The 23,234-nt window shown below is 64.9% G+C and overlaps 1 protein-coding gene across 3 annotated transcripts in view; it reads right to left on the reverse strand.

Moving 5' to 3' along the window:
• Window positions 1-23,234, reverse strand: part of COL18A1 (collagen type XVIII alpha 1 chain) — a 97,781-nt gene that overhangs the window by 51,553 nt on the left and 22,994 nt on the right. The window contains exon 1 of one of the 3 annotated variants that reach the window (XM_037830201.1): window positions 2,240-2,909. The exons of 1 other annotated variant lie outside the window; for it this stretch is intronic. In XM_037830201.1, the coding sequence (XP_037686129.1) occupies window positions 2,240-2,801 (562 nt within the window). In that variant the 5' untranslated portion in view covers window positions 2,802-2,909. Of the gene's footprint in view, window positions 1-1,543; window positions 2,214-2,239; window positions 2,910-23,234 lie in introns of those variants that run through there. One more of the 3 variants, XM_037830207.1, reaches the window with a different exon arrangement.

The raw sequence follows: 23,234 nt of genomic DNA on the forward strand, positions 1-23,234 counted from the left end.
GGTGGATGTGCCTTTGGGGGACATCTGTGGGGTGGGGGCTGTTCTGGATGAGGCCAGAGCCTGGGAGGCCGATCTCTCCACTCTCAGGCAGCGGCCATGCCCACGGGGACCCTGATTCCGATGCAGCTGGAGGGCTCTGGCCGAGCACGGACTGGGACCTCGTGAGCCCACGGCCCTGTCACGGTGACCAGTAAGGGCGACGGCTGGGCCCCCCCTTGGTCCCTCCCTTGACACTGGCCCACCCTCCCCACAGGGGCTCCCTCGTCCCCCGTCCCCACTCACACCGGGTGGGTCTGGCAGGCCCAGAGGGACCCAGCAGGGGGCTCGCTCCTGTGGAGAGGTTCTGGGGAGGGGCTGAGGCCACAGGCCCTCCTGGGAAGGAGCCACCAGCTTGACAAACGGCCCAAGGGGACACGGCAGTCAGCACTGATGGCAGTGTCCCCCCCGCCCCACTGGCCACCCTCAGGACCTAGTCCCCCGTGCACAGTGGCGGATGCTGCCAGGGTGTCCAGATGTTCAGTCAAAAGTCCCCATTAGGCCCTGGGCCTGGCCAGCTGTGGAGATTCTGCCCCACCCAGTTTCACTTGGTCTCGCGGCCAGCGTGGAAATCGCTTGCATAAGATCCTGTGCAGCTAAGCTCACTGCCCCCAAAGGAGCCCAAGCCCCGGGGTCCATGCACGGCCAGGGCACCCCGGCTCCATCAGAAACAGAGAGGGTGGCAGGGGTGGGCAGGACCCCGTGCGGCCAGGGCTCCCAGACAGGGACCCTGGACCCCCGTGGTGGGGGTAGACCCTGCCCCCATGGCCGGCAGGCTCAGCTGGCGGTGGGCACAGACCTGCCGATGGGCTCCGGGATGGGCATTTCAGAAGCTTCCTGAGGCTTCTCCCAGCCCGGGGAAGGTATCAGCACCTCCCAGGGCCTCGGACCCTGATCCGCTCCTGCTCTCCACCCTTGGCCAAACTCCCAAGGAACCCAGGGACCCTCAGCCTCTGCACACCCCGGACCTCCATCCGCTGCCCTCCTCCCACACGTCTCCCACCGGCCTCCTCTTCTCCCTTGGGGCTCGGTGGCCGTCACCTCCTCCGAGCAGCCCTCCACGTCTGTCCGTCTATGGCAGCCGTCGTACCCCTGTCTCCCTCCCGGGCTCTCCGCCCTCAGCCCTGCTTGTCCCTGCCCCTCACCCTCACCCTCGCGGCTCCCGGAGCGGATGAGATGATGGAGCCAAGCGAGGAGCGGGCCGCCCGCCTCCGAGTCCGGGGGGAGGTTCTGCACGCGGGTCCCACCGGGGAAGCCGCCCACAAAGCCCAACGACCGCAGGGGCCAGCAGTGAGAGGCCAAGGCCACTTCCCACGGTGGCCCAGCGGGAAGCCACAGTGGACTGAACGCCCCGTCCCCCTGCTCACCAGGGTCATCACGGGCCCCCCGCGGGGGGCTGCCAGCACTGGGACTTGGGGCTGCTCTGTGGGGCACGGGGCCTCTGTGCCCACAGCACCCCCACCCCGCGTACCTGGCAGGGCAGACGGGAGAGGGGACAGCCCGTTACCTGCGGCCGCCCCAATGAACACGCAGCGCCCGTCCTCCTGGGGGGGCAGCGAGGCGCAGGCCACAGGCAGCCCGGCCCCCCGCAGGGAGCCCCAGCACGCGTCCTCCAGGGCCTCGCAGAACTGGCGGCAGGGCAGGGGCGCGGGCGGGGGGCCGGGGGCGCACGGCGGCGCCAGCAGCAGGCAGAAGAAGTGCGCCAGGAAGCGGTGGCAGCGCGTCCGCAGGAGCCCGGCCCAGGCCCGCATGGCCACGGCGCTGTCCTGCCCGAGGTGGCCAGGCCACCAGGAGTGCCGGATGCCCAGGCGGCGGCAGGAGGCCAGTGTGGGCGGTAGGGGCTGGCAGCGGCCGGCGCCCAGGGTCGGGGTGGGCGCAGGGGGTCCGGCCCCAGGAGGGTTGGCAGGAGGGGCCACCCCCAGCCCCATGCCGTCCCCCACTCGAGACCCCGAAGCGCTGCTGGCCCCGATGGCGGCTGAGAGTGTGGGGCGAGCCGGCTGTGCAGAAGACCCTCCACCAGGTGGGCCAAAGCGGTCAGCGGAAGGGGTGCCCAGGGGACCCGTCACCAGGGGGCCCGGAATTGGCGGGAGCTGCAGGCCCGGAGGGGCGGCCTCGGGGGCTCCTCGGGCGTCCAGGCGTGGGGGTCCCTGCTGGCTTCCCCGGGGAGGAGCCCCAGCAGTTGCGCAGGAGGCAGAAGCTGTACCTGGGGGTGGGGTTGGCCCCGAGGGTGCCCTGAGTGGAGCCCGGGGTCCACCTGGAGTGGGGAGCGGCGGGGGGGGCGCCGGCAGCGTGGGGGTCTCGGCCCCCTGGGTGTCCGGGGTGCTGGGGGTACCACTGCCCGGCCAGGGGGCAGTGCCATTCTCCATGGGGGTGCAGGAGGGCGGGTCCGTGGGGGCGGCCGAGACCCCGGCAGCGGCGTCATCCCACAGCTGGACGAAGCTCCGGATGCCGTGGGCCACAGTCAGGATCTTGGCTCCGACGCCAGCCAGGTTCTCCTCCCTCGTGTCAGGGCTCGCGCTGGGGGTGGCGGGGGCCGGAGGGGCTGTCGGCGGCTGCACGGGGCCATCCTGGGGGACGACGTGCAGGGTGGCTCCCGACGAGGGCTGCACAGGGGGGCTGCCTGGGGGTGCAGGGGCCTGTGTGGCTGTGGAGCCAGCGGTCCTAGTGGGCCACAGCCAGTCCCAGCTCAGCAGTTGGGCCCGGGCCGTCGCCAGGCAGCAGGCAAGCAGCAGGAGGGTGTGGCGGCCGCTGGGCTCGGGAGCCATCGGGCTGTGTCCGCGCTGGAGCCCAGAGTGGCCGCGGCTGCCTCCGCGGAGGTGGGGCCGGCCGGCTCCCGCCCTCCAGGCCCGCGGCCAGCTCCAGCGCGTCCATTGGTGTTTCCCAACCCCTTTCTCCCATGGCTACCCCCTCACAGGAGGAAAAACAAGGCGCAAATCAAAGCGAGGTGACCTCCCAGGGCCACGGCCCCTGAGGACTTTAACTCTTTCCGTCCCACACCGCCACAAGGCGGCCACCAGACACCGTAAAGAGCGTCCAGCTGAATCCCTACCTCCTACCCGCGAGCTGGAGGCGCCCTGCCACCCACGCGCCAGGACGGCCCCCGGGTCCCCACAGACAGGTGGCAGGCCAGGACCCGGGCAACTACGGCCAAGGCAGGGGCTCTGGGGGCCGGGCGAAGAAGTTTCTGGAAGGAGCGCGTTCCCTCCGCAGACACCAGCTCTGAGAGACAAGGCTGCTAGCTCAGCCCCCAGGGTGTCACCCCCAGGATGAACCCCAAGACGCAGGAGGTGCCCCGGCCCCACATCCCTGGTCCTGGGACGCCTGTCATCTCCAGCCGAGAGCCAGGTGCAGCTGCTGCCTGCGGTAAAATGAGAACGTAAAAAACGTTCAGTTTGCTACAATTCCCACTCTCCTGGTGCATCTGCTGCCTCCAGGACGTCAGCCTCCAAGGAGAGGTGCCAAGGAGCCAGGGCGGTGGTGGATGGTGGAGAGCGGGGACTCCCCGGGAAGAGGGGCCTGCTCCCCCCCCAGGGCCCCCCACGCCCTGACGTCCCTGCGCCCCTCGCACACATCTGGCCTGTCCTCGCTCCAACTCGCCTGGGGCTGGCACTGGCAGGACCCGTTGCTTTGTTTCCTTTTTCGTTCTTACAACCCGCTCCAACAGCACCCACTTCCCTTTCTCGTGGGAGAAGACTTCTTTTCCAGAGAGAACCCGAGAGGCTCTAACTGACCCTCGGGAACTGCCAGCTGCTGGGTGCCGGCACCCACAGGAACTCCCGGGGGATGTACGCGGCCGCACCATCGAGGACAGGCACAAGACAGCCCCCTGCACGCCCCCCTGCGCGGGGGTCACGCTTCCACTGGGTGCCGTGAGCCCAGGACAGACCACGGGGCCAGCCCTGCCCACAGCCCCGGGGCGGCCAGGCCAGAGGGCCCAGACCCAGGAAGGGGAGGGGATGTCTCCATGATCCGGAGCGAGAGGGGTGCTGCAGGACGGTGGGGGTGTCTCCAGGACAAGGGGCCACGTCCCCACAGGCTGCCCTGGGCACGGCTTATGGCTGCTGTCCCACCGTGGGCAGGTCACCGTCCCCCGTGGAGCTTTGGTCTCTTTGTCTGTGAGGTGACCATCAGGGTCCCTGTCAGCAGATGCATTTCAGCCTTTTTCCCACATCCATCGGGGTGAAGTCAGGAGCCAGCAGGGCTCCTTGGGGTGCCCCCTCCGTGGGGACGTGGAGGCCGCGAGAGGAGAGCGGGGTGGGGAGGAGAACGCGTTCCTCATGACTGCCAGCTCCTCTGCTGTCCCACCGTCCACTCTGTCCGACCACCCGCTTGGTCTGTTACCATCCTCTGTCCCACCATCCGCTCTGTCCCACTGTCTGCTCTGTCCCACCATCTGCCTGATCCGACCGTCCACTCTGTCTGCCCGTCCGTGCTGTCCGGGTCCCAGTTCCTCGTATGCGAGAGGCTCAGGCTGGGGGTCTCTGAGGCCACGGCCACCCCTGCCCCGGGGGCTGTACGTCACGGCTAAGAGAAGGAAACTGCACCGGGAAGGCACTGGTGCCTGGGGCACAGAGGGGCAGCGAGGCGGGACAGGCGGAGGCCCCACGGCCGGCCACACGCCCGGCTTTCCCAAGGCTCCTTGAGGCAGGGCCAAGTGTCCCAGGGGTGGCCGGGCACCCTGCCCAGTGGGCCAGCGGGCAGCGCGCAGCTCCCCCTGAGCTCCTGCACTGTTGGGACTGTGGCTGGGAGGGGGCCAGGCACAGCTGCTGGGGTCAGACCCTCCCGGGGACGGACACCAGGGCCCTCCCCAAGGTGGGAAATCGTGGGGCCAGCTGAGAGGGGGCCTGGGGAGGGTCCTCAGGTGCTGGCTTGGCCGGCAGGTTGGGGGTCACCTGCCAGGGCCTGGCCCTGAGCCCAGCCCCAAGGTGCACCCATAAGGGTGCAGGGGTCTCCAAGGGTGGGGGTGCAGAGGAGGGAGGGTGCAGGGAAAGAGGGTGTGCCTGGTTTGGTGGTTTGGGACCTGCGGGTTTGAAACCCTCTTGGCCCACGGGTGCGGTGGGCGTCAGGGCCGAGCCGAGGGGAGCAGTGTGGCGGGGGTGGGAAGGAGAGCCTGCCAGCGGCTGGGGAAGATGGGGAGTTGGGGGGCAGCGAGGGGTCTCGAAAACGAGCGAGACGGGGGTTGGGAGGGGAGAGGCCTGCGGGCCGGGCAGAGGGGCTCTGGGTGGGCTAAGGGGTGAGCAGGGGCTGGCAGCAGAAACAGGAGGGAGACAGGAAGCAGGAGAGACAGTGGGGGTGGGTGTGGATTTGGGGTTCAGGCAGAGGCCTGGGAAGACTAATGGGGACAGGATGGAGGGGCGAGCAGGTGGGAGGTGGCAGGGTCCCCAGGAGGAGGGTGTGCCTCAGACCCCCGCGCCGATGAAAGAGGGACCCCCGTGCCCAGCGGACAGCACCTCCACCCCGAGCCCTGAGCCCGGTTTCTCCCCCTGGCTCCCTGCCCGGCCCGATCCTCGGTCCACACCCGCATGGACGGGAGCCACCTCCTCGCCATGAGCCTCCACTTCCCCATCAGCAGAAAGACCTGGTGCGACGGGAACAGCTCTACGCTCTCCTCCATCCAGAACATTCTGTGAAGTCGGCACCCAACAGGCATGCCCCGTCCCCAATTACAGATGGGGAAACTGAGGCACTGGACATGAGGGCCTCACTTAAGATCACAGAGCCTGACCCTAAACTGGGCAGCCTACATGCGTGTGCTCACACATGTACACACATACTGACCCACACGTGCACTGACCGCCTCACACACACACTCGCTGACACGCGTGCCTGCTCACCAAGTCACACACATGCTCACACTCGCTCACTCAAGCACACTCACACACACACAATGCACATGTACACACTTAATCACTCCCTCTCCTTAACACATGGCACTCACATTTTCACACATAACACTTGCACACTCACACACCCTGTCACTTGCAAGTAGCTGCATGCACACATGCAACTCGCTCACACTACCTCACATTTTCCTGTGCACAGCCACACACTCTCCTGCATAACCACGTGCACCCACGCACATTCTCACACACCCATGCTGGTTCGACCATGTTTTTGACTGGGGTCCTTTTGTGCTCTGCACACCAGCCGCCCCCTCTGCCCGAGTCCCTGGTGACCCTGTCTTCTCCCGGCTGTGCGGCCAGGCGGTCACCGCCCTCCCCCAGGCTGGGTCCCCGAGCGAGCACTGGGAAGAAGTCGATCGCTGCTGACCCTGAGGGCAGGGCTGCAGGGGTCGGAACTGGAATTTCAGAGCAGCTGAACTCACGCCCGGCTCTGAAGGGGGTGGTGGCATCCCATATGCAAACATCTGCGTCTCAGCAGAGTCTCGTTCCCAAAATTAATTCCACGGTACCTAGAATTACATCTAAGGAGTGCCGAGAGAACACCCCTTCTTTGCATGAAAATCCACTGCTGCTAATGTGATTTTATGCCTAAAAATGTCTCCGGAAAATCTCAGAACAGAAATTCTAGCCCCCACCCTCAGTGGGGAAGGCCCGGGGCTCCGTTTGTGGCAGACCCCCCACCTCAGAGCAGAGTGGGGTTGCCCCAGGCCCCCTTCATCCATCCCGATGGCTCTGGCGCTCAGACCCTTCGGGTTGAATGTCGGCCCCCTGTAGAGACCCTTGTGCCCCCTGGCCCAGCTTGGTGGCTCAACTCACAATTCCTGGGCAGAGCTGGGAATGAGGAACCGCGGCAGGGCTGGGAGGGGCAGCAGTGACCCCCCAGGGGCCATACGCTCGAGGACAGCTGCGACCCACCCGCTGTCGGCCCCCACCCTCCCCCAACCCCCACTCCAGACCTCTGTCTTCACCCTGGAATGGGGTGGAGCCTCCACCTTCCTGCCAACCTTCCAGGAGGCCACGCCCCTCCTGGGCATCCCACACCAACCTGCTCCGGAAAAGGCCAGGGCAGCCCCCCAACTCCACAGGTCCCCAGGGCCTCCAGCTCCACCAGGATGTGACCCACCAAGGGGCCCAGGAAACATCCCTGCGGTCAGGCCTCGCACACGCTCACACACACACGCACACACACTTCCACTTGTGTTCTCACACCCACTTGCACACACTGAATCCACACATGTAGCCACTCAGCACTTGCACGCTAATACATCTGCACACTCACATTCTCATACCCACCTGCCCATGTGCGCTCACGTGCTTGTACTTGCTCACTCAGGACCCACATATGCTCACACACACTCACGCGTGCTACAGACACCAGCAGCAGCACAGCCCCCACTGTGTTCCCGCCAGCAGCCGTGTCCCCAGCAGGCCAGTCAGGGTCCAGGCCTGTGATGGCCCCCGGCCCCCCACCAGCTCTGCAGGGGTCCCCATGGGAGCTCTGTGTAAAGGCTCGTTCTGGCAGCTGCCGTGTGTTTGTCTGGTGCGAGTGGATAATCTCCCGAAGCTGCAGGTGGGGAGGGAGAAAGATGATTTGGGGAGACTCACCGAGGATAGTCAAATGCCGACAACCTGGGTCAGTGCTGAGTGCCTCAGAGCAGCTGGTTCTCCGAGGTCTGAAGTCCCAGGGAGCTCCAGCAGCTGCCACCAGCCCTCGCCCAAGCCCTGATGGCCTGGAAACAAGCTGCGGCCCGAGAGCAGGTGGCCCGGTGGGACCACCCTGAGCGGCCCCCTAGAGCGGCTCAGCAAGGCCCCCACGGTGGGTTTGTTTGGGTCCACGACCAAATAGCAACTGTCCTGTAAATGCGCACTGACTCAGCCGGGGGCAGTCCCTGGGCTCGGGGGACACGAGTGCAGGGTCTGGGCACCGGCTCCGCAGTGGCCACTTGGCACCTTTCCCGTCACCCCGACCCCTCCCCTGGTCCCGGTGGGCCACACACCAGCCCAGGGAGGGAGGATGTCGGGGCGCAAACCCACCAGCTGGCCCCAGGGACGGGCAGCAGGGACGGACGGCGAGTCGCTTCTGGAGCAGGTGCCCTAGCCCACGTTTCCCTAAACACCCAAACTGAGGCTCAGGTGGGTAGAAAAGAAACCCCTCTTCCAAGCACCCCAATGCACCCCAATAAATGGGAAAAATCACCCTTGTCCTCTCTCCCTTTGTTCCCAAGGGTGCAACAGTATCAGAGAACCTCCGCAGTACCAGGAGCCGCCCTCCCGCGGGGACAGAGCTGCCCTCACAGGATGGGCGCGGGGTCGCGGGCGCGCCCCCCACACTCCAGAAGCGCGCGCCAGGGGCTGGAGCCCAGGCCCGGTCGGAGGCGGCCCCAAGCCCAGGGCGGGGCCCAGGCCGGCGCCTGGAGAGGTTCAACTGCCGTCCGGGCCACAAGGGTGACGCGGGCCGCGCAGCCACCGGCCACGGGACCCGACAGGAGCGCCCCACAGACAGGCCCCGGCTGGCCCCGCCGCCCCTAAAACCGGCCAGATTGGGGGTGGGGGCTGAGCCCGCCCCTGGCAGGGGGAGCCGAGAAGGGCGAGCACCCTGCCCAGGCGCCCCAGCCCCTGCCGGGCAGCTCTCCCGGGCGAGGATGCCCCAGGCCCCCTTAGAGACGGGGAAATCCCCTGCTGGATCTCCAGGAAATGGGGCCCCGCTCTGCTCCCACAAGGCTAACCGGGAAGACAGCCAGAGGGGTGGGCGCCGGTTCCAGAGGGCGGCCTCCGGGGCAGGGGCGGGAGTAGATTACAGAGCAGAGGGCCGACCTGGGGGGCAAGTTCCGGAGCTGGGGGCCTGCCTGCAGCTCACTCCCCCTCACTGCCACGCGGCCTGGGGCAGAGCCCACCTGCTCCGACCTCCTGATTTCTTCTGCTCCCAGAGGGGACCCTCTGCGTCCGCGGCCCACCCCTCCCACTAGGTCCACCAAAGGTGTCTGCCCACTTCCCACACAAGGCAAAGCGACAGGTCCTTTCCACTCAGTTTATGGCATCCTCACCGAACTGAATAAAAGCCACGTTTAATCACAGACAAGCACCCCTGTCCGAAGGCCAGAGACGTCACTGACAACACTGAGAGTCAACGCCTTGGAGTCCCCGAAAGCCGGAGCCACCGAGTGCAGAGCAGTGGGCCGGACGCTGCCCCTCTCCGTCCCGTCTCCCGGCACTGGACAGCCTGCAGAGGAGCTCCCTTCCCCGAAGACAGCCACGTCGGGCCCCGCACTGGTTTGGGGCAATCTCCAAAACCTTCCCCATCTGCATGAGCTGGACCTGGGTGGACCCCCACTCTGTTCCCCTGGTAACCCTATGGGAAACAAGCCACTTCTGTGGCTAGGCTCCAGGGCTCAGGGTACCGGGGACCCCTTCCAGGTGCTAGAAACGCCCGCTGGAAGCCATAGCTGTGGGTGGATTGTGGGCAGTGGGGCCTGAGGCTGGGCGGCCACCACTGGGGGCCGGGATGGCTGCAAGGACCCCGTGGGAGAGGAGCTCCCGGTTCCACACAGCGGCCTCCTGGGTGTGGGGGCTGTGTGAGGCCAGCAGGCCTGGGATGACCCCTGGAGGGCACTGCCTGCCCTCCCACAGCCGCCAGTGCCACGAGGAACGCGTGGACTCTCCACAGCCACCACCAGCCAGCTGGGCTCAAGACGCAGAAGCAGGCCGCAGCGGGACGCCGGGCACGGAGCGTCTCGGGGAAGCTTGAGACACATCAGAGAGAACACACGTATTTCTCGGTCTCCAGAGTGACCAGTGATACAGGTGCCAAGCGGTGAGGCATCCAGTGATGCCTGCCAGCTGGGCCGTCCTCGGGGCTCTCACGGCAGCTTCTTGCTTGTGCAAGGGAAGCCACACCCTCCCCCTGGCACACGGCAGCCCCTGGCCACCGGCTGGCAGATCAGGGCAGGCAGCACCAGGAGCTCACCACAGCCATCACCAAAACCCACTCACGGCACAGCATCTGCTGTGGTCTCCATCTGGCATCTGGCAAACCCCTGTGCATTCCTCAAGACCCCATCCTCTGTGCTCTCTATCCTGCTGCTTCCAGGCAGGCTCACTGCCTGGGCTTGGGTCTGGTCTCGGTGATCAGCCCTGCTCCGCGATGGTTCTTAGCTTCTGCTCTTCACGCACCTGGGCCTACCTGCCCTCGGGTCCTGCATGGACAGGCTCCTGCTCCCCGCCACCCCTTCCCCACGCTGCCTGCAGGGCCCTGTCTGACCACGCAGAGAGCCCAGCTGGAGGAACGCACCAGATTTCTGTCGGAAAGTCCCCAGATGTTACCAGGCAGCGGTGGGGGGAGGGAGGGGGTTAAATTGTGAAAGTTCAGTGAAGAGCTATAAAGGGCACCTGTATGACAGAGGTGTCCCCTCTTCCAAGAGCATCTTGGGACAAATGATCTGAACAGTGGGTCCTGGCTGACCCCCAACCCAGCTTCCCCTTCCTCTCGCTGCACACAGAAGTCCTGCCTGTTCTCTCCATCTGTGACACCCGCAGCAGCCCATGGCCCAGATCGGTGGGACCCTTCACCCTTCCCTCCCCAGCCAGCCCACAAGCTCTTCCCCAGGGCTCTCGATCGCTGTGCGTGCAGGCCTGTGTACAAGTGTGCACGTGCACGTGTGCCGTATGGGCATAAATGCGTGTGTATTCATGTCTGTGTGTCTGTGCACATGTGTGTCCACCCACCCCTTGGCTGGGGAGCCTCGGTGGGCCTCTGCACATGACCAGCAGGTGCCCAGGAGGGGCGTGGGGGGGCTCCTTGCCGAGCACACACCTGGCCTGGGCCCGGCTTTGCTGTTGAGGGTCCCCAGCTCTGACCCCCCGTGCCACAAAGGACCCTCAGCTCCCCCCGCCGGGGCAGAGGGGCTGGAAGGGAGGCCGCGGCGGATTCTGCAAACACCCCAGCACCCGGAGCAGGCAGGGGCCGCTCCCTCGGCTTGGAGACCCCGTCCCCGAGTGCCGTGGGGCCAGCAGCCAGCCTGCGCCGGAGACTGCCCTGCTGCCCTGCCCGCACCTCCAGGCCTTCTTCCGGAAGGGTCCGCCCTCTGCAGCCCCAGCTGGCTGCACCCCCACCCTGCCCACAGCCGAGGGTTTGCTCCAGCTTGTTGGCCTGTCTGCCCTGGAATCCTGAATAATGCGCTCTTTTCTTTCTTTCTCCTTTTTAAAGCACAAAACCCTCACGTGTGAACAGAGAAAACCCACTCTCCGAGGACAAAGGAGACTGCTGTCCTCGGGCCAGAGCGCTTGGCAGAGGCTTCCAGGAACAGGCTTGAGTTTACTCGGCTGTCAGGGCACTTCCACCACGACGTGACGGCTCACCCCTGAGCTCCCCGGGGCTCCCAGGCGGCCCCGGCCCTGGCCCACAGGCCGAGGGGTGGGGACCGGACAGGGCTGCCAGCCGTGCCTCCGCTGGGCCTTCCCTCAGCCCCCTCCCGGCAGACCCTCGTCAGGGCAGGGACAGCAGAGACCCTCAGGTGGGACTCGGGTCCTTCCCCTGTCCCTCCACGGGGTCCAGGGGCTGCCCGAAGCCTGTGGGCTGCCGGAGCTACCCAGCCGCGGGGCAGCGTCCTGTCACCTGCGAGGGACAGGCCAGCCCTGACGGGGTCCCTGAGTTTCCCAGGAGTGGGACAGGGAAGCCAGTCTCCTGGTGCCCTCTGCTAGGTGGCACAGTGAGGACACATTTCCAGCTCCTCTGAGACAAAACACACAACTTTTCATCTTTCTATGGCGCAACTATTTATAATTGTGACTAAAAGCATGGCCTAAGCTGTGCATTTCGTGGTGACGTCAGGAAACCGTGGGGGTAGCAGCAGCTGCTTGAGGTGCTGTGGAGAGTCGCCGCGGGGTGGGGCGGGGACAGCTGTAAAGGAGGACACCTGGCCACTCTGCTGACCACCCCCCCCGCCCCGGCTCCAGGTGCTGCCAGGGCCGATGCGCTGACCCCTGGGCTGCCAGGAAGGTTAACGGGTGAGGTGCTGACCCCGAGGGAGGCAGGCAGTGGGGCTCCCGACCAAGGCCCCCGGGCACTGATCCCCCCAGGGGTGGCTTGGCCCTCGGTGGCACGTCCAGCCCCAGGGCCAATGAGAGACAAACGCAGATCCAAGAGCCTAGGGGCAGCGGTGGTGTTGCAACATCCTGCCTAATTTTTAACCCCCAGGGACCATACTGTGTTTTTCTACCTCGGTCCCTGGGGCATCCTTTAAACCCATTCTCCCCACCCCAGGGGGGCAAGAGCGGAGCGTGGATTTTCCTCTTGTCTCCTTCATCACTTCTCCCCAGGCCGAGCCTGCCACATTTCTGAGGCTCTGGCTCTCCGCTGCCCAACGGAGCTGGGGGGCCGCTGGGTGAGAAGCAGGCGAAAGGCCTCGCGGGCCAGGGCATCCTTTTGGCTCCTAAACAGATGCTGAGCCCTGTGCTGAGCTCGGTGGGCTGCTGGAGCCCCCACGACTGCCCCAACAGCTTCCCCTCGGAGGTCTGTCCAGCAGCACCCTCCACCGAGCCCACCTGTGGGAAAGCCGAGGCCACGCTGCAGTCCCCAAAGGCCACCTGCGGCACCGCTGAGCCACACTGTCCTCGTGACAGCCCCCCACCCCTGCCCCTCCAGGCCAAAGTTCACCGACCAAGGTCCCCAACCCCACCGGGACGGCCTGGGCTCTGAGGCGGTCCCCTCAACCCCCCAATCAGGCCGCCACAATTAAGCAGAAAGATTGGGCCCCCCACGGGTTTGCACCCAACCACCCGTCTGCAGGGCCGTGTAACACACAGGCTTCCCACCTGGGGGAGGCGCTTCATTTTTAGAAGGCTGTCCCGTCTGGAGAAAAGTCTAGAACCCTAATCGCAAGCACTTAGGCAACGACCTCAGTACAATTTCTTTAAAAAATACAGCAACAACCTTTCTAAGTGAGTCTCCCAGAGCTGTCAGATTTACTGCGGTCAACCCGGGGGTCAGGTCATGAGCCCGGGGATGAGACTGGGGAGGGGGTGAGTGTGGGGGTGGGGGTGAGCCTGGGGAGGGGATGAGCCCAGGAAGGGTGATGAACCCAGGGAGGGGGTGAGCTTGGGGGTAGAGGTGAGCCTGGGGGGTGGGGTTGAGCCTGGGGTGTGAGCCTGGGGGTGGGGGTAAGCCTGGGGAGGGGATGAGCCCAGGAAGGGCGATGAACCCAGGGAGGGGGTGAGCCTGGGGGAGGGTGAGCCTGGGGTGGGGGGTGAGCCTGGGGTGTGAGCCTGAGGGTGGAGGTGAGCCTGGGGGTGGGGGTGAGCCTGGGGGGTGGGGTTGAGCCTGGGGTGTGAGCCTGGGGGTGGGGGTAAGCCTGGGGGGGGGGTGAGCCTGGGGGAGGGTGAGCCTGGGGTGGGGGGTGAGCCTGGGGGAGGGTGAGCGGGGGGGGGGTGAGCCGGGGGGGGGTGAGCCTGGGGGAGGGTGAGCCTGGGGTGGGGGGTGAGCCTGGGGGTGGGGGTGAGCCTGGGGGTGGGGGTGAGCCTGAGGGTGGAGGTGAGCCTGGGGGTGGGGGTGAGCCTGGGGGTGGGGGTGAGCCTGGGGAAGGGTGAGCCTGGGGGTGGGGGTGAGCCCAGGCACCCACACCTCAGATGCCCCCATGGGCAGCTTGTGGTTCATCCGACAAGGATGAGAACAGGTGCTGAGTTAGGTCGGCATTGGGGGGCTTCTTAAACATCCGCGCCCCACATCACCCGGCCAGAAGCGTCACTCCGACTCCAGGGGTATCTCCCATCCCGGGGTGACCATCCGTGGGCTCTGGGAGAAGCCCATTCCTGGCCGGCCGGGGTCTCCCGCTCCTCTCAGCTGCGGACGCGGCCCACTGCTCACACCCGCCCCCCACGCCACAGCCTTCGGCCAGGGACCCCGTCCCTTTCTTTGTTCCGAGAAAACGATTTAAAAGAACCGCAGATCCACAGCAGCCAAAGCCAGAAACGCCCCGGTGTCCAGTGAGGAGGGACGGGCCGAGCCAGCCCCGCACCTGTGACGCCGCAGCCTGTGTCCGCCGCTGGGGTCACGGCGCTGGGTTCACGGTGGCCGCCCGGTTCTCCAGCCCGGGTCCCGGCAGCTCCGCTCCGGGCTCTGAGGGCCCCGCGAGAACAGAGTCCCGTCCCCACGCAGCTCGCGTTCCGGTAAGTCAGAGCGGAGGGAAAGGCGGAAATAAAGCCACACACCGCTGAGAACAGGGCCCTAAAAGGGAAGTGCGGGTGGAAAAGAAAGGGAAGGACGCAAACTGCTTTCATTTCTCCTGTTTCTATAGTCACCCTGATTTAAAACCCCCTGGGAGTCCCCTAAAGGTTTCAGGGCCCATCTCGTGTAGGCTCCCCCCAGCCTCCTGCCGCCCCCATTCCAGAGAAACCCCACTGAAGTGCACGGACCCTGTGAGGCAGGGCTTGGTTCCAGCGGGGTCATCAGCTGGGGGGCGGAGAGCAGGGCCCTCCCAGGCGTCCGGGGCCCACCCTCATGCCGGCGGCCTCCTGCCTCCTGCTGGGCTGTGGGAAGGACACACAGACTCTGTGCGGCTCCAACCAAAGCCTGAAGCAGCACAAGCCCAAACGTGGGGTGTGTGCTGGACTTTCTGGAAAGACAGACGGTGCCAGGGGCGGGGGAGCGCTGTCCTAGGGCCAAGGGACGAGCTGCCAGGCTGTCCTCGGTTGGCTCTGGAATTCCCAAGAGCAGAGGACGGCACTGGGACAGCTGGGACCTTCGAGCACGGGCTGGGTTCTAGATGACAGGGTGCAGTTACTGTGGCTTTCCTCAGGTGCGGTAAATGCCCTGTGGTTCTGGAGAGAGTGTCCTGTTCTGAGAGATGCAACCGTCAACAGTGCAGGTCACTTTAGCAAGCAGTACGCATGTTTGTGCACATGTAGATACACTGTACCTGTGTGTGCATGGATATGTGTGTAGCCACATGCATACAGGGCTGCAGTCAGGGGTATCTGTGCATGGGTGTGCAGATAGAAAACACACAGATATGTGTGTGCCTGTCTGCTTGTGGGTGTGCACACACATGGACATGTGCACAGGGCTACACATGCATGTCTGTGCTTGTGGGTGTGCACACAGATGGACATGTGCACAGGGCTACACGCGCATGTCTGTGCTTGTGGGTGTGCACACAGACGGACATGTGCACAGGGCTACACGCGCATGTCTGTGCTTGTGGGTGTGCACACATGGCTGTATGCACACAGGGCTACAAGTGTGCCTGTCTGTGCTTGTGGGTGTGCACACACATGGACATGTGCACAGGGCTACGCGTGTGCATGGTAGTGTGTGCATATGGATGTGGATATGGACATAGCTGTGAGAGAAGGGAGTGCCTGGAGTCAACGTGGCAAAATGGAGACAAAATGGAGGTGAAGCACACGTACGAGCAAACACTGCACTATTCTTTCAACTTTTCAGTAGTTCTGGATATTTGTGATACTAATGGTTTGGAGGGAAATCAAGGTTTCTTCCTGATGAACTCTTGGAACCCCACCCCACAGCCCCAGAACTCACACCAAATGCGGCCCCCAGGGCAGGTGTGACGTCTGCGGGGTCCACAGGCCCAGTGGGGAGGGGCGGGGTGCCCACCGGGTCAGAGAGTGGGGTTGGGGCTGGAGCCTCTCGGAAGGCCTGTGGCAGCCACGCGGCAAGCAGGGAGGAAGGGCTGGTTGCGGGGGCGGCACCGTGAACCCCCTGAACCCCACCCTCTTCCTCCCCTCTGGAACCTGCTGGGCCAGCATGGCCTGGGCCCCCAGCAATGGACAGATGGCTGACCCTTCCGCCAGCCGGGAGGACGGCCCCTCCCCGGGGCTTGGAGGCTCCGCGTCCCTGTCGCTGTGAGCCGAGCCTGGAGGCCATTGGCAGGGCAGCGTTCCTGCAGGGCCTGCGTGGACGCCCCTCGGGGAAGCCTGGGGGGCCCCGGGGCTGGTTTTCTTCCAATCCAGGCCCCGTACCCAGGAAACCGCACGTGACAGCACCTTCCCGGAGCCTGTCTGGGTTCAGCATCACAGTCTCCTCCTTCTGACCCCAAGGGGGGATTCGTGCAAACGGCCCCCGATGCTGACACCGCACAGACCCCACCGGGGCTTCTAGCACCTGCGAGAGCACTGTGCAGAGTCACCCAGGGCGTCAGAAAGCAGGACGAGGAGGGGCGGTGGGGCCCGGTGCTCCAGTGGTGGGGGGCAGGCAGTGGGGCTGGGGCCCCCCGAGGGCCCTGCTCTGCTGCGAGCTGCACTTCTGGGGGTGCAGGGCCGCAGGGCCACAGGGAGACAGAGGAGGGAGGCCCTTGGACACCCTCCAAGCAGGTGAGGTCTCATTTTGCTTTAGGGGTTCGTGACTCGGATATTGACTGGCTCATTCCCATGGAGGGCTGGAAGGCTCTCGTCGCCAGGGATCTGGGGTGGCCCCTGGGGTCACACGGTGTGGGACACAAACATTCCCTGAAGGTCCGTGCGAGGGGGGCTGGGGCAGAGCAGCGGGTCAGTTGCTGGGGGGTGGGCTGGCTGGGGGTCTTGCAATGGGGTGGGAGAGAGAAGGGGTCAGAGATGTGGGAGACGCGGGGAGGCGTCCAGGCTGAAGAGGGCACGGGCATGGAGCCAGGAGCCGCAGCCTTTGGGGAGCCCGCCCGGGGTGGGGGTACCAGTTCTGTGTGCCTGTGTGGAGTGCGGCCAAGGCTGGGTGGAGTCTGGGAGGCCCCTCAGCCCTCGTGAGGCCACCACAGAGCCCCCCACCGACTGGCCCTGTGGCGTGGAGGTCCATGTGGGGCCTCGGGCCGCAGCTTCTCCTGCTCCCCACCGCTGCTGGGGACCCTGCCCACCCACCCCCGACGGGACCACTCAGCATGCTGGGGAAGTTCCCCCATGGCCTGCAGGGGCCACTGACGCTCTGCCAACCCCGTCCCCCAAAGAGCAAGGTAGGACCACTCGTACCACACAATAAAACCAGGGTGGGGGCAGCAAGGAGGGGAACATGTCAAAGGGACGCGGAGAGGGGAGGGGGAGCAGTGGCCCCCAGGAAGATGTTAGAAAATGACCAAGCTCAGCATGTGGTGAAGAGTCTGCCCAAAGGGCCTGGTTGTCTGGAGGGGATGAGGCCCATGTCCAGCGGGGAGCAGCCTGGGGGCTGCAGGACCACCTCCCAGGGAACGGCTGAGTAGAAAAGTCACAGAGGCCCCATCAGCCATAGGCTCTCGTCCCGGCTCTGGATGAGACACCAGAGGCTTCGATTCACAGCGCCTGGGCCCAAGCCAGACGGTCCACCTCCCCTGCCTCAGTCGGGTCTGGTGTTGGGGTTCTGAGAAGCTCCCCAGATAATTCCAGGGTATAGCTGGGGTGTAACGTCGCAGGAGGTCCAGCTGCTTCCCGGGGATGTGGAGCGGAGGGGACTGGAGGCGGGGGCCGGGCTGCAGCCCACGACGCCAACCTCTGACCCTGCGACTCGCCCGTGACACCACTCAGGGACCCACTCTGGGCCCCCACGGCACGAGCCATGGAGCCACGAGGGATCGTCATGGTCCAGGGCGGCTTCTGGAACCTTCACTAACCCCCCGGCCAAGGGTACATGCTTGGAGAATGCAATCAATTCCACCCAGAATCCAAGGAACATAATTACCCAGGTAAGCTGGTTGCCAAAGCAACATTAAAACAAATAGCCGGTTTGGGCCGCACCCCCTCTGCCTCCCGGAAGCATCTAGAACTGGGCCCAAGATGGCTGCTCCAGATAACTGGGCGGGCCTGGGGCCCGGGAGGACCCCGACTCGAGGCCCAGCGTGCACCCACGGCCCTCGGTGCAGCCCGAGGTGTGCCTGGCCCTCAGGGCCTCTGCGGGAGGGCAGGTGGGGCCGGGCTGTCACCTGGGGTCTGCCCGTTTGCTTCTGCACAGCTAGTCCCTCGGGCAGCAGCCCGGGCTCCCCTGCCTCAGCCACACCTCATGGGACGCAGCGCGCACCCACGGCTCGCTCGACGGGCTGCACTCGGGGTCCTGCGCTCACCGCTCACGGACGGCCTCTCAGACCCGGTCACGGGCCAGGACGGGGCCCCCACGCCCCGAGCTCTGCTGCCCCCCGTGAAGCAGCTCACGGACGCAGACCCCGGCGGCCCGGCCCGGAGGAGACCCCGACCGTGGTGGGATCGCGGCGAGGGCCGGCCACCAGGGGGCGCCAAAGACCTGCCCCGCGCGGAGCTGGGCCCAGGCGGTCACTTCGTGTCCCCCTTCTCGCGTCCTCACCGCAAAAGTGACTCACATCGTGATGCGTGGAGAGCATGAGGCCTGGGAAGGGGGCGCTGGCCTCTCCGCGTGCGGGGCCTGAGGAGCCTGGGCACGTAGCCACCCACCCGTCCCGGCTCACGTTCAGGAGCGGCTTTGGACAGAAGCCGGTGACTCTGTTTCCCCTCGGGGCTCCGGATTCTCCCCCAGGGCGTGCCCTGCCCCACCTCGATGTTAGCCCCACGAGGCCCGTTTTTGGGCGCCTGACCTGTTGAACTGTACGGTAATACATATTTGTGTTGTTGTAAGCCAAAAAGCTTGTGATTTGTTCCAGCAGGCGCAGGAAATGCACGCGTTCTGCATTCACCTGCTGGCCTGAAGCTTTGGGTACGATTCTCCACCGCCTGCATCTCCTCACGTCGGGAATCCCCTTTCTCATCATTGACCCATTTCTCTGAGAATCCATCTCCCGAGCATCCGTGTCCCGAGCGTCCATCCCCTGAACGTCCCATCTCCTGAGCGTCCGTCTCCCGAGTGTCTGTGTCCCGACCGTCTGTCTTTTGAGCGTCTGTCTCCCCAATGTCCATCTCCCGAGCGTCCATCCCCGAGCATCCAGCTCGTCTAATGTCTTTCCCACCACGCAGCCTCTCGCACACTCTAGATAACAGCCTAGTAGTTTGAGTTTCCCCTTTGAACACTTAGCCCTTTGGGCTGTGGCTTCTGAAACTGTGTAGAAGGACCAGTCTTTCCTCCAATCTGTTGTTCATGGATACTTTCATAAATACTTATAAAAATGCCATGGTGATGCAAAATGGCTATAGAAGTTTCTATTTGCATCCTGTTGCTTTCTGTACACATCTCCACACAGACCTGGCTGCACCCCACACTCCAGTGTGCTGGGGGCGCACCTGGGAATTATTTTTGTAGACTGTGTCACATGGGGGGAATCTAACTACTTTCCTCCAGCGGCACAGGAGCAGCCAGCCCCACAGAGTGAACTCCTCCTCCTACACGAATCTCAGTGCCACTGTACCCGCGGGGCGTGTGCTGAGCGGGAGCCGGTGCCCGGCCAGTCCTGAGGGGTCCGTCAGCTCGGACACACGGCCAAGGGCAAATGGGCTCGCCCAGGGTTGGTGCTGGGAGGCTGCCCCTGTCCTCACAGACCCGGCCGCTGCGCCCTGCAGAAGAAACCACAGGAGCGGGTAGGCCAGCAGGCGTGCAGGGGCAGGGAGAAAAGAAGCCAGGAGGGCGAGGAGACGAGGAGGATGGGGCAAAGGACAGGCCTGAGTGTGTGTGCACGTGTGTGCATGAGTGTGAGGAAGTGTGTGCGGATGAGTGAGGACATGAGTGTGTGTGAGATGTGAGTGTTTCTGCAGGTGTGAGTGTGAGCATATGTGGGGGATGTGTTGTGTGTGTGTGAGGATGTGCATGTCTATGTTGAGTGTGAGTGTATGTGAGTGTGGATACATGTGTGTGAGAGTACGCACGTGTGACTGACACACGCTCCACCTGCAGAACTCGGGCATCTGAACCAGCCCCACCCCCAGGAGGGGGGCCCCGAGGAGCAGGTGCGAGGGGACGTCCGGCCCCTGCCTGCTGCTGGGCTGCCCGGGGCCCCTCGTCCTGCCCCGGAGGCTGGGAGAAGCCGGGAGAGGCCGGGTCTGCTCTGGGCCCCACGGGCTCCGTCTCCTCCAGCCCCGGGAGCCGCCCTCCCCACAAAGGGGGCCTTTCCCTCTCCTTCCGGGTAACGTTGGGACGGGATATCCTATTAAGCTGTAAAACCACAAGAAACGCGGCCCGAAGGAAGCTGTAAACACGAGCATGGATTTGTCTAAAATGGGGTGTGGGGCCCCCGACGGCCCCTCATCAGCCACCGTCCAGCTCGTGTGGGCACTGGCCTTGCTGAGTCACAGCTGGAGAGGGTCCTGGCACGGGCACTGCTCCAATGCCCACGTGCCCCGGATATGAGGACGCAGCTGTGGATGTTCACCCCATCCCTGCCTGACACACGCAGGCTGGGGTGGGGGGCCAGGGGGGTCGGGCCATGGCCGATAGCACTAAAGGCTGGAACCTTCGGTCAGAGCCACGCACAGGACATGGAAAGGTCACTCAAACGGGCTGACCACCTGCCTGGCCCCAACCAGCCCACCCACAGCCTGCACTGCTCCCCCCAGGACACCGGATGGGGCTACGCGGGCCTGGGGCAGGGGTGCGGGGTCCTGGGGACCCTGCCTCACCCCCTTGGCCCGCAGAGCCCTCAGCGCCCGGCTGCCGTCCCTGTCCAGCCCTCCTCCTGGCCTTCTCCACCCTCCACCCCCACGAGCTCACTGTCCGTGACCCCCGCGTGTACGTCCTGCTCCCGTCACCACCTGCACCCCCCGAGGAACGGGCCCAGGCTGCCGCTGCAGGGAGCAGATCACGGGGTCCCTCAGCCCCGGGACCTCAAGCACGGCCCCCAGGGGACCCGAGGGGAGCAGGGACTCGCCCTGGGGCCAGAGACTGGGAGCAACGGTCTGGGGGCTGGGACACCCCCGCCCCCCAGGCGCCCTCACGACCCTCCTCTGGGCTCCCAGGGGCCCGTTTTCTGGAGAGAAACCGGGAACATGCCCCCCGCCCTGAGGGCCACCCCGAGGGTGTTCTCCCGCTGTGCCTTCCCCGAGGACAGACCCGGGCCCGGGGGCTGCAGGCGCCACGGTAGGGGAGGCAGACACGGCGGCCCTCAGGCCCCTGTTTCAAGAGAAACGTCGCTGAATCCGAATCCCGCCCGCAAAATGCCCTCTGCCCTCTGCCCTCTGACCCCCCGGCCTCCCGGGGAGACCCACCCTAGCCAGAGCCCCCCAGGGCAGCACCCGCTCGTCTCCCAGGCCCCAGCCGCAGCCCCCTTCCGATGGGGACGGGGTGTCCACTTCTACCGTACACGGCGGGTACAATCAAACCAATACTTTCAAGTCTCTTGAGAATGTCATCCACAAAAATAAAGAACTTTTTTTTTTAATTTAAAAGATTGAACTAAACGTTCCATCTCAACATCCAAACTTCCTACCAACATCTGAACAAACTTTCTCCTTGTTCTTTTAGAACACTTAACACGTTTTACACTCTAAAGAAATGGAACATTACAGGGGTCTGTGACCCCCTTTTAAAATGGAACCACTGTTATTTGCTTTGGCTGCACTATTAAGTCTCAGAAAGGACTGACATCTGGTCAAGCTGCGGCTTTTTGGGGAACCATTTGGAGCTCTATGATACTCCCAGGATGGCACAAAGGGGGCAGGGGCTCCCCGGACGTTTCCAGGCTGTGCTCAGGGCACCCGTGGTGGAACCGTGAGCGGCGGTGGCCGAGGCGGCCCGGGCTGCTCTCCTCCAGCGAGAGGCCAGCCGAGAGGGCGAGGGGCGTCAGCTCACCCCAGGGTGACCGGCTCCCACGCCGTCCACGCCTCCACCCACTCACCCCCAGAGGCACCCCTAAGGAAGCGTCTAGATCCGCCGTGGGCACGGGAACGTGGGCTGCGACTCTGGTCAGTAAATGAAACAGACGTCAGCCACGTCCTGCTGGCCGGCCTGGCCCCCGGGGTGTTCCAGAAGCTCGGGTGGGGCCGCGGTCTCCCAGACAAGCCCCATTCCCAGCATCTGGACTCTTGAGAACTTGGGTTGCTTCTCGCCAAGAGTGGACCGTGGAAGGGGGTGATGTGGCTCCCACAAAAGCCTGCTTCATGCATGGGGACACTAAATGATGGCCACGATGGCCGGGGCAGGGCCCACTGGGAGAGGGGCAGTCCCAGCTGGGAGGGGCAGCTGGCTGGTCCTCGGCCGAACTCGGAAAGCCTTGGGGCGCCCCCATGCTCCTCTCCCACGTGCCGCAGCGTCCCCCATTCTGGGCTGCACACCCTGTAGGACGTCTTTTGCCCCCATCCCGAGGCTGTGTCCCTCAGCCAACCTCACTGCCCCAGGTCCCAGAGGAGGCTCCCTGGTCAGTGATAAACGTCTGCTCGATTGGAACCTGACAGCACTCGATGGGATGTGTCACCCCGAGATACACAGGGCTGGCCGTCCCCAGCCCTCCTGGGGGGGGCACATTCTGTAAAAGGCCTCCCTGCTGTGGACCCCCCAAGCTGGCTGGCATCCCCCCCCCAGCTGGTCACCTCACCTTCCTGCCCCACCCCCACCCAGGCCCAGCAGGCCCCCCAACCTCACTGAACCCCGTGCTCCCCTACACCCACGGCCTGGCCATGGGCTCCCTGGACCCTGTGCAGCCGTCCTGGAGCTCAGCCCTGGGGACTCGTGTGGAGGAGGGTCTGGGGCTTTGCTCCTGGGCCCAGCTCTGGAAACTTCCCCTCCAATCCTGTGCTGCACCGTTATGCTAGGGCTGGAGCCGGTGGGCAGAGGCTGGGGGCACTGTGGCGGGTGCTGCGTGGGGTGCAGGGCCCACAGGGCAGGGGCTTAGCAATGGGAGGGTTGCAAGAGCCACGCCTTCAGATGTGGATCGAGCTCAGGCTGCAGTGACAGAAAGGGCCAGAATGCAGCATGGGGGGCCAAGGGGCTGCATGCCCACGTCCTCACTGTAAACAGGGAAAACTAGGCTGAAAGGAAAGCAGCTGTTGGCACGGGAGAGCAGGCCCCCAGCCAAAGTGAGACCCTGGGGTGGGGAGCTGAAAGGCCTGGGTGGGTGAGGGGCCTGGGTGAAGGCCTGGGTGGGTGAGGGGCCTGGGTGAAGGCCTGGGTGGGTGAGGGGCCTGGGTGGGTGAAGGCCCTACTTTTCCATAGCGGAAAGAGATCCTGCAGGGGCATTGTCCTGGGGGCCTCTTGAGAGGAGTCTGTGGGTTCAGAAACACACCCATGATGGCTGTGACCTCGAGAATATCATCATCTTCCCATTGCCTCTTTCCCCTGCATGGCCTGGGTCTGGCCTCTACCCCTGGGGCCCCATCACCACCTTGTGGGACCCCCTGCCTGCCCACCTCCCCAAGGTCCCGGCTTCCCTGTTTCCTCACCCAGCACTGCATTGTATACAGACACCCCACGGAGATGTGGGAGGAAGGTGTGCCTGGCATACAGCAGGTGCTCAGTGGACG

This window comes from Choloepus didactylus, chromosome 1 (assembly GCF_015220235.1).
Source record: "Choloepus didactylus isolate mChoDid1 chromosome 1, mChoDid1.pri, whole genome shotgun sequence".
Taxonomy (NCBI): Eukaryota; Metazoa; Chordata; class Mammalia; order Pilosa; family Megalonychidae; genus Choloepus; species Choloepus didactylus.